Here is an 11,180-nt window from a genome sequence, read left to right on the forward strand (position 1 = left end):
TACACTCCCACCAGCAGTGGAGAAGGATTCCTTTTTCCCCACAGGACCCCAGCATCTTTTGAATGCCAGGCAAGAACTCTACTACTGAGCTACACCTCCAGCCTTCTGGATACTTCCATTTGAGACATCTATTTTTAACATTTTCTGAGGTTCCCTCTCTTATTGTGAGGGACTCAGAACTCATAATGATAAAAAAAAAAGTAGGCCCAAAGGGATAAGGAGTTGGAGGGTCTTGTGAGTGGGTAAGAAAATCAGAGTAGCTCTATTATAAAAAATATATTTCGGATGACTATTAGGTTTCCCTTTTCCAGAGGGGTGGAGGAAAAGGGAGGAATAAGGACTTAACCTTGGAGCTGCCTGTCTCCAGGGACAATTGTTGTTGAAGATTGCTAGATCTTTCTAAGCATTTTCTCTAAACATTTTGAATTTTAAATTTTAAATTAAGTTTCAAATTCAATGCTACAGAAACACTAGCCATGCACACATAATGACTACTGAAGTAGTAGCTCCTTATTCGTGAGTTTTTTTCCTGTGATTTCAGTTACCTATGCCCACTGCATCTGAAAACATAGTAACAATGGGAGATTTTCAGAGAGATGATTTACATAATTTTTATTATAGTATATTGTAATAATTGTTCTGCTTCTACTGTGCCTAATTTATAGATCTCTTTATATATATATCATGACACATGAAAGGTTCAGCACCACTGGCTATGCTGGATTAATACACTGAGAAATTTAGTGGCGCTATGAGCCAAGCCCCATCTCTACATACATTTTGGGAAACACTTGAAATCAAGTCATAACAACCTTAATAAAAGTGATTTTGGTCCTACATAGCAAATCTTGAAAACAAGATTCAAAAGAATCAAAACTGTTTCCAAGTAACTTAACTACATCCTCAAATGAAAGCATAAACTGAAACTATATATATATATATATATGCATGAATATTCATTATCCAACAAGGTAAAATGTACAATGTTGTGAATCTAATCTAATCAGAGAAGAACATATATACTAAACAGGGCCCATATGATTGTTTCATATAGTCTAAAAGTTAAATCTAGACATGGGAGCTTCAAACAGACCAAACCAGAGCTTCTAGAGATGAAAAATATCTGAGAATGTATCTAATAAATAATATCTGAGATGCTAAATAAACTGCTTGGGATTCATAATAGATTGGACATTGCAGAAGAAAGTATTAGTAAACATGAACACAGAACTAGAAAGTGATCACAATGAAACAGAGGCAAAACATAACAAAGCCATGAAAAAGGCATCAGGAAACTTGGGGGCGACTTTAAATAGTCTAACATATGTATGGTTAAAGCACCCACCATGACACGGTGGTGCTTCAATATAATCTTAGTACTTAGGAAAGCTGTGGCAGGAAAATCAAAAGGTGACAGAGAGAGAGAGAGAGAGAGAGAGAGAGAGAGAGAGAGAGAGAGAGAGAGAGAGATTCCAAAATAGTGTAAAAGAGTGTTCATGTAAAGCAGGGAAAAGAGACAGAAATAAATGATTTGATGAAATTATGACTAAAAATTTTCCAAGGTGAATAAAAATAAAGCTACAAATTCAGCAAATGCTAAACCTAAAAAAACCCGAAAGGAAACTACCCCCAAGGCGTATTTTAATCTTATTTCTCAAAACAGCTGTTTAGAAATAAATAACATAGAAAAGAAATCTTAAAGTCTGAGAAGAAAAAAAGACACAATGCATACAGAAGAATAACTGTAAGGATAATCACCAATAGCTACTCAGAAAGCATTTAAGAAAAAGACAGTGGAACAATATTTTAAAATACTAACCAATAAATATTGTAAGCCTAGAATTTAATATCACCCAAATACCTTTCAAAACTAAAGATGAAATATTTTTTAGACATACAAGATGTGAATAAATTTATCACCCATGGTAACTTGCTCCACAATAAACATTGTTTTAAAAAGTTCTTAAGGCCAAAGGGAAACAATGCCAGATATTAATCTGGAGCTACACAAAAGATTGCAGCATGCCGGAAATGGCAGCTAGTGGGGTCTCTGTACACAGACTTGGCTCTTGAGAGAATTTGAGATTGCATTCCCTGGATCCTATACAAACTTAGAACTTTGTTTGAACTACTACTGGGTACTTACTCTGTTCCAGGCTTGCTTAGTCTCTCAGTTATATAGATAAAGGGAAAGGTACCCATTCTCAGAAGCTTACAGTCTAATGGGAGAATGGGATACGCAATCAAAGCAATTGTACTACATACACACATTCAGGTGCAAGTTCAATGGGCGTAGGGAGGCATGGTGTTTCCCTACGTGGTATTCAGGGAAGGCACCTGGGGAAAAGAAGCTTAGAGCAATCTTGAAACATGCTGTGAGTGATGGGATGAAGGATGCACTGCAGAGCATTCTAAGAGAGGGAGCATATTACAGAGCTACAAGGTGCCAGTATATTTGGTGGGAACAGTGAGAAACCCACAGGAAAGTAGAACACAGAGTCTAGAACAATCGTGGTGACCCAAAGGCACACATGCCACAGAAGATTGTTTGTGTCATTGAAAGCTCTAAAAGGTTGGCCAACACTGGCCTAGAATGACTGGTAGTTGTGTGTGTGTCACAATTTATAAAGGCTCCATGTGCCACAGAAGGGGTGTACGAGTGTTAGTGAAGTGTGTGCAGCAGGGAGAGTATCAGGATAAACTTGTATCTTGAATGTGTTCCAGGAAGTCTAAAAGATGATGTACAGCAGTCACAGCTGGAGATCTAGTAGCAGGTGGGAGTCATGGGCCCACTAAAGAGACAAGAGCTCCTCCAGGGCTGTGGCTATCAAGGTGGCGGATTTAACCAGAGCAGTACAAAGGAGATAAAGGAGGCACTTTCGAATTGGAAGGTTTTTGGTCACCTTAAGGCTCACCTGAGGTCATATCCTCACCTATGCTTGAGTTCAAGGAGTAGGGAGAGGAGGGAGGAAGTAGCTGTGAGACAACATGAAGGGAGAGGCACAGCACTCGCATTGCAGGTGGGGCAGTGGTGGGGTACCTCTTTAGCTATTTGAAAGATGAAACAAAAACCTGGCCTAGGGCACAGGCCTTCCACTATGTTTGAATGCAGACACCAGATAAACTATGAGGCCAACCCATCGAACAGGGAGGGTTAACATGGGGGACACATTGAGAGGTAGGGCCATCCTGAGTGGGGCCAGAGAGTTGGAGTCCCTTTAGAAGAAACATACAGCAAATGCCAGCTGCAGTCTCCTAAAGAATGAGCTAGATGACCTCAGTTTTCCAGACAATAAAAAATAAAAAAAAAAATCACTTACATAGATGATATAGGCTTTTTAGTTTCAAAATACTGCTTTAGGTATAAAAACAGGGAGACAGGAACACTTAGTGAGAAATGAAGACTCTGAGATTAGCCTACTTGAAACCTAATTCTTCCATTCATGAACTACAGAGTGGAGACAAGTTATGCCAGCTTCCTCGCCTGTGCCCTCATCCATAAAGTGGGGCTAATCATAGAACCCACCTCAAAGGATTAAAGGGAAAATCAGGGGAAATAATGATATTCCCTGAATAAGTGTGAACTCATTTTGTATGTGAAATCTTGACTTGTGCAATTTCACATTTTTATTAATTATTCTATTTTGCTAGAGGGGGAGAATTAAAGAAGAGAAAGGACTTAGAGTTTTGGAGGGGGAGTGATACAGATTCTACATCTGACTGGCTCCTGGCAGCAGGAGAACCTTGGGGGATTTACTTCAATAGTTTCAGCCTTGGTTTTATTATCTACCTTGTATACAAATATGTTCAATAACTATTCACTCATTTCCTTGTACATAGGTTGATCTGTCTTGATTGTTAGCTTAAAGGGCTATGTAAAGAAATTGTGCCTATTTATATAGTAAATCAAAACAATAATATACTCTTCCCAGTATTTCTATTTCCTTCTCCAGTGCTTAACATTCCATATTAAGTGGATTTTTGGAAGAAGGCAGATTCTGGAGAGAAAGGCTGTTTCTCCATCCCCTCACCCTTATTTTTGAAAATGTAGGCACTTTGTCAAGACAGGGCTCATCTCAAGATATCTTCAATATTGTAGTACTGGTGGCTTCTTACAGGAAACAATGATGCATCCATTTGTAGGGTCCGGGTTTAAACCTCATGGTACACCTGAGTATGGTTTGATGAAATCAGTAAAATGCACGTTGAAAGTCTGCCGATGCCTATTTGGAGTTTATTAAAGGAGAAAATGTTGTAATTTTATATTAAAATCCACAATGCACCTTAAGAAGTAAAGTGAGGGGAGTACTTGGGTGGGTGGAGTAGGCAGCAGATAGGTATTAGATAACACTCTTGTTAATTCTCATTATGCCCATAGCCAGAAGTGAAATCAAGCTTGGGAAATCTAAGATCCTGCAGAGAAGTAAGGCAGAACTTTTACCTATCTCCAGATAAAGCTGTGAGTCTCTTAATAGCAGAGACGGCCTCCTGTCTCATCTACCTAGTACGTCATTTTATAACTGAGACAGAGAAGAGGGGAAGATGCTGAGGGGGGACTCAGAAGTGAACAGAACATTCTTACATCCATGAAAGAATAAAAACAGGCCTCAACACAACTGAAACAATTATGAAGCCTGAATCCAACATGCTCGTTCCCTCTTCCTGTGATTGGCTAATCCCAGCCCAGCTAACTTCCCCTCCTCACCTTCCACAGTCTCCTTCACCAGGGACACTTTCTCCCAGCTATCACTTGGTTTCCTTCCACGAAGTTTAGAACATTGATTTGCTGTTTCAGCTCCACCTTCACATGGATTGTGTGGTCTTTGGAAAACTCCTGTCAGTGCCTCCCCTTCCTCATTGGCAAAACAAGATTAATTGTATTTGTTTGGCCCTCTCATGGTTGTAAGTCACAAGTGGATACACTACACACACTGTGGGCGTGAAGGACATGGGTGAGAGGTGGGTCTCCACGTTGCCCTTGATTATCACTTCCTGCCCACGCATGCTGCCCCTCTATGGCCTAAGATGACTGTCAAGGCCCTTTCCTGAGTCTTTTTTTTTCCCCCATAATTTTGTTGAGAAACAAATAGCAATGAGACAGTTTCAAACCAAATTGGTTATATATATATATATATATATATATATATATATATTCCTTTTCTTTTTTGGTGGAACCGGGGATTGAACTCAGGCCCTTGTGCTTGCCAGGGAAGTACTTATTCCACTGAGCCATCTCCCTGTACCCCTTTCCTGAGTCTTAAGACAGACATCTTGGCTCCTCTCAGTCTGACACTTGAGAAGAAAGAATTTGGAATGTTTGACTCTCAGGTCTCCTAAGGGAGAATATTTTGCTCCTTCAAGAAAAGGTGAAATGTGGGGCAGAGAAAAGGACTGAGTGAAAAACTGTGTAATAGGAGGAGGAGCTGGTCATCATAGAAGAGCACTTTCCTGCAAAGGCCCGACTTCCTGGCAGCAGTTCAGCCCCATTTTGAGGGTCAGCTCAACTCACAAATAAAGGGGATCAGAGGGAGCCACCGTCTGTGGCTACCTAGCCTCTCTGTTTCTTTCCCTGGTGTGGAGTGAGGCCTGGGGTTGTTGGGATGGAAGGAAATGAGCAACCTTCAGCCGCTCACTGTCACTGTGTCCTCTGGTGATGGAATGCAACTTTGGCAAGCGTGCCCTCAGGGGCAGCAGCCACCTCCCTGCTGCCAGCACTGCCACCCCACCGGTGCCCCAGCAGTCCTGCCATAAGAGGCATTCTCAGCAGCCCATCGAAGCAGGAGGACTCTGGGAACCCAAGCTTTGCTGCAAGCTGGACAGCTAGGCCCCATGCTGCGCTCAGCTCTCTGTTGCTGCTCTGTGGGCCTGCGGTTTGGCATTTCCTGCCTTGCCCAGTTAGAGCCCCAGCAGCCCCAGCCTGGCTGTTAGAGATACTGGAAAAAGGTCCCACCACAGAAAGCAGGAGGCCTTTGCAAGATCAAGAGCAGCACCGAGGGCCTGTCAGAGCTCAGCAGAGCTCGGCGGGATGCGGGTGTGAACTGGGGCGCACCCCACCTTCCTCAAATTTTTGCTGAAATATCACCTCCTCATTGTGGCCAGATTGCTTTAAATTGCAATCTTATCCTAGGCCTCATTCCAGTTTCCCTGTCCCAGACACCCCCACTGCCACCCCAGAGATATAGTCATTTTGGATTTTACCTCCTTAACTAAGCCTCGCTCTTCTTTTTCATCCACTTCTCTTCACAGGCCCTGTGCTCCCCTAAGTAGAGCTCTTTTGTCTTTTCTGTTTGCTGATGCACCTTGAGAGCTCAGCAGTGTCCTCAACATGACGAAGGCCCATTACTGAGCAAACTGGTGACCACATGGAAGTGGCTGCTGCAGCTGGCACAGCCAGAACAGCGCAGGGTCCTGGACCCTCCCGGGGCTCCCTGACCAGCCCATAGGAGACCTTCAGCATGCCCATTAGCTTTTCCCAGCTCCTTTTTAAATTAAAGAACCAAAAAAATAATCATGCAGGCACTGTGATGGTTTGAGCAGAAGCCGCCCAGGAAGCAGCTGCCTCCTGTTTAAAGAACTTCCTCCACTAGGTGGTCATGAAATTCTGAAATTCCAATAAAGATGTTATTGTGAAGGGTCACACATTGCCCTCTCTCTTCCTCTGTCCTCTATGTGTTTATCCATTTGTCTATCCTCTCATTCCTGTGAGGTAGGAGGGTTCTGAGTGGCAGTTACTGGGGAGGAAGAGGGAGAGTTGGAGTTTGGGAAGTGATGAAGAAGGCAAGGACTGCCCTTGCTGACTGAACCATCCTGAGATGGTCACTAAGCAGGAGAAATATAGGTCGCAAGTCACTCTCTTAGATGGGCAGAGGTGAAAAGGTGTCTCCTCACAGGGCACTTGCAGCATAAACACAATTGACACATGGATAGAGTATGTTGGGAGGATGTTGGCTTGGAAATTAGAGAGGCTGCCTCATGGACTGATGTGTGTGTTGGGGAGGTAGGTGGTCCTCATCATTAATCTATGGGTCTCTTCTTTTATCTGGGCCATTATCACTTCTGTAAAAAGAAAAAAAAATATTGGACTATATTCAAATGTGAGGTCACTTCCAGTTGTATGAAATCTTAGAGAATACTGAGCACATTTCCTAATGAGAATCCTCTGGGTCTCATCCATGGAGGTTAAAGGAAGCTGGAGTCTCATGTCCTTCAGGTTAGAGAACGTAGAATGGATGGTGGATCTAGAGTGTAGGGCATGTTTTGATGACAAAGGCCCTCCCTTTCCTGGAGCCTGCTGATTTGCTATTGCAGCCATGGAAGTACTTGCAGGCTGGGTGTATAGGGTAAGGCTGGCCAAAGGGAATTGATAAACAGAGAAATCTCTCCCCCTGCAGGCTGTGCTTTTATTGAGAACACTTGTCTAAGTTTCTGTGAGGATCCATCCATGTCATTAGGTAGAGGGAGAGAGGGGAGAATGGACAACAATAAAAGAACAAAGAAAAATCTGTTACAAGTTGTGGTAAGAAAAATGCAATGGGCAACTGAGGTCTAGGAAGTGTTTAGGGAATTTCCAGAAGCAACATTCACAATGATTTTAAAACAAGAGTCAAAGGACTTAGCCTCAGGAATAATAATCCAATCCATTGAACTACTATGCTTTGAAGATCTCAAAAATCAGGTGGATCCAAGTGTGAGCTGACAAGTCTTAAAGGGGGGAGGGTGTTGAGTTAGGCTTTGAAGGCTCAGACACAGATAGCAGAGAAGAGAGAGGACTGTTTGGATAGGAGCAGGAGTGGAAGCAAGGGCATAGCAAGGTCTGGTGCTGCGGAGTAGGGTGACAGGTTGCGGCAGGAAGTGAGGAGATCCCTTGAAGTTGAAGTTATGAAGGTATGAGACTGGCCAAAGGTGGCCCACTTGCTCTGAGGTCACATAGACTAGGCAAATTCTGGGCTCTCCAGGAAGCCCAGTGCTGGTCAAATAAAATTTTGTCTTTTCATCTGTCTCTTTATCTTGTAGGATTCTCAGTAAGTTAAGTCAAGAAATCAACAAGAATGAAGAAAGGAGAAGCATTTTTGCACGCAAGTGAGTGGGGAAGCTTGGGGCTCAGTGTTGCTAACAGAAACCCAAGAACTTCAGAGCCCAAGTTGAACCTTGAAAGCAAGGCACAGAATGGGCTTTGCATCACTGTTTGACCTGTGATGGTCCCCTCAGTCCCCGAGGTCTTGAAGGTGGTGTTCAAGGAGGGGGAAGGGACTCCTTCCTGCACTGCCTCATGCCCCAGTGTCTGGAACATTAGGGGAACTTCCCCAGGCATGTCAGGCAGTCACAAGCTGCAAGTTGTGCCACAAGTGTGGCTTTGGTGGTTTCCAGAACTTGGGGGGTGGGGGGCAGTCTAGTTCTGTTTACCAAGCAAAAGGGTATGAGTCCTGAACAGTAAGACATACCTTTCATTAGGGATTCCACTTGCAGGGCCGGACTGAGGCGCATGAGAGCTCTCTGCACATCAACATGCCATTAATGCACGTTCTTTGCCTTCGCAGACCCCAGTTCCAGCCGTTTCCTGAAGAGACAGGTAAAGACGTCAGGGATGAAAGGCATAATAGGGGTGATGGATGCTTAGATTCTTTGGCCTTCTCATTCCTGATGCTCCTTGGGGTTTGTGTGGGTGACCCTTTGCCAGCCAATTTTTACTCAGAAAAAGCGTCAGACCCAAATGAAGGGAGGAGAGATACCTCTCTACAGGGCACCTGGCTTTCTGGGTGCATGCTTACGTGGACCCCTCTACAGAGACATATTGAGGAACTCACAAAGCTCTGAGCCTAGAGAGACCCAGCCTTTGGCTGAGCACCTGAACTTAGCCATTCTTCTGCTTCTGAAGCCTTAAAACAGTGGTCCACTGTTCATTTGGACATAGCGTTGATATGCAGAATCCTAGACCCTCTAGTTCTGCTGAATCAGAAGCCCTAGGGATAGGGCCCGTCTTAGTTACTATTCTCCTGTTGCTGGGACAAAATACCCGATAGCTAAAATGAAGGAAGGAAAGGTTGATCTAGATCACAGTTAGCATAGGTTTCAATCCATACTCAGCTGGCTCCAAGGCAGAGTGGCACAGGGCAAAGAGCAACTATTCATGGTGGTGGCAAAGTGCAAGACAGAGGCAACAGTTCAGGCAGCTCGCTAGCCTCTCTTACCTCCTTACATTGTAATGCGAATTACTCACCCCAGGGCCTGGGTGTAGCACTCACACCTGTAATCCCAGCATTGGATCAAGAATCAATCACAAACTCCAGAAGCTGTCCCACAACTGCATGAGGCTTTTGGGGGTACAACTAGACACAAACCATAACAGGGTCTCAGATACCCACATACTCTGAAACACCCCTAGATGTCTTTCATATATAAGAAAGATGAAGAACCACTATTGCCCTTTAGTGGAATAGGCCCCTGTTTTCTGTTGCTATAACAAAATACCTGAGCCTGAGTACTTTGTAAATGAAGGAGAGGGAGACAGATCAGCATTCTAAATGCCTGCCTGGCAAAGCGCAAGGACCTGGGTTTGATCCCTGTTACTGCATGCCGTGCAGGACCCAAAACTGGGTGTGGTGGTACACACCTGTAATCTCAGTGCTGGAGAGGCTGAAACAGAATGGTCACTATGAGTCAGAGCTGCATAGTGAGTCCTTATAACAATAAATAAATAAATATTTTAAAACATAATGAGTGAAGGCAGTTATTGAGCTCACAGTCCTCAAGGCCTCAGGGCTCTGCTCCTGGTGAGGGTTTCATGGCAGATGGTACCACATGGTAAAAGCACACGCTGGGGTAGCAAAGCAGCTCATGTGGAAGAGACCAAAACAGCACTCTCTCGCAATAACCAATTCACTTCTGTGGGTCCAAAGTATTCCTATAAGATCCAGTTCAGTCTTAGAGTTCTGTTCTATGCGGAGAGCTGTTCTTGTGTCCAGAGAAAAATGCTAATCCACTCCCTCTAAAAGATGCTAAGCTCCCACAACTTAACTATTTCATAAAGACCTCCCCACTACTTCTCACCATTACATTAGGAATTAAATTTCAATGAAAATTCTGGTGGGGAAAATTGTATCCAGATGAGAGCAGAGCGGGTTCTAACTTCCAGGTCTGCTGAAGGTAGCATGGGGGCCTGAGATGGAACATCAAGTGGAAAATTTCTTTGCCTTTTCTCCAAGTGACAGCTTCTCCGAGTGCTGCTGACAGTGTTATTTGCTTCCACAGAGAACCATGACGAGGACAACGGGGGCTGGTCGTCCTTTGTGAGTATGGCGTAGGCTGTGCCTCCACCCTGACAGCCCTGTCCCAGGGGCTTCGTCATAAGAGCTTTGCTTGAATGCTTAGGGAGCAAGGTCTCTAACAAGATGTTAGTGTGCCTCCTCCAGGCTAAGAGGATGCAGTCTGCAAAGGCCAGGCAGTGACTGTTTTCTGTTTGGAAGCCGTAAGGTTTCTGTCTTCACTATCTAACTCCGCCACTACAGGACAAATGCAGCCATGACATCGTGCAGAAAAGTGCCTTTGGGTGTGGGCACACAAAGCTTCATCTGCATACTCCCAGGGTGGGATGGCCGGTGTGCTGACCACCGCCGTCACCCCAACAGCAGGTCCTTCTCCCAAGCCCAAACCACTTCCAAGATTTACTTTCTACAAAGCTTTGCTGAAATAGCTTTTCTCCTGGACTTAAATCTCAACTGGTAGCTCAGGGGGAAAATAATTTCAGTGGGAAAGACTTCCACTCCAGTTGGCTATTATATTTGAGGGCCATGGTGACCCCTTGGAGATTCTGACTTTGTGCATCTCCTCCGACAGAACTGCATGTAGTCACTGCCCAGCAAGCTAGACCCAGGCTAAGAACCGTGTGATGAATGAAAGCTGAGTCTGTCCATTTTACAGATGAAACAACTGAGCCCACAGGGGACTATGCCTTATACAGAGCCCTATTGCTAATTAAAGGCAGACTTGGGCACCAGCTACCTGGCCCAGCACCACAGGAGGGGCAAGTGGGCCCCATAGTACCCTCTTCCCTTTTCACCTCTACTGCACTTAGAGACAAAGCATAGAACGTACCTAAGTCATATTAAGAGTCTGGTAAATGGAAACATTTCTTTTTTCTTTTTCCTCTCTCTCTCTCTCTCTCTCTCTCTCTCTCTCTCTCT

General features: G+C 44.2%; 1 protein-coding gene across 2 annotated transcripts in view; it reads left to right on the top strand.

Annotated features, from left to right (window-relative positions):
* Positions 1-11,180, top strand: part of Lcp2 (lymphocyte cytosolic protein 2) — a 46,647-nt gene that overhangs the window by 10,541 nt on the left and 24,926 nt on the right. For both annotated transcript variants that reach the window (XM_023721796.1, XM_023721797.1), the window contains exons 4-6: positions 8,014-8,079; positions 8,538-8,569; positions 10,249-10,286. In XM_023721796.1, the coding sequence (XP_023577564.1) occupies positions 8,014-8,079; positions 8,538-8,569; positions 10,249-10,286 (136 nt within the window). The remainder of the gene's footprint in view (positions 1-8,013; positions 8,080-8,537; positions 8,570-10,248; positions 10,287-11,180) is intronic.

Source organism: Octodon degus, unplaced genomic scaffold (genome assembly GCF_000260255.1).
Source record: "Octodon degus isolate 3935 unplaced genomic scaffold, OctDeg1.0 scaffold00085, whole genome shotgun sequence".
Lineage (NCBI taxonomy): Eukaryota > Metazoa > Chordata > Mammalia > Rodentia > Octodontidae > Octodon > Octodon degus.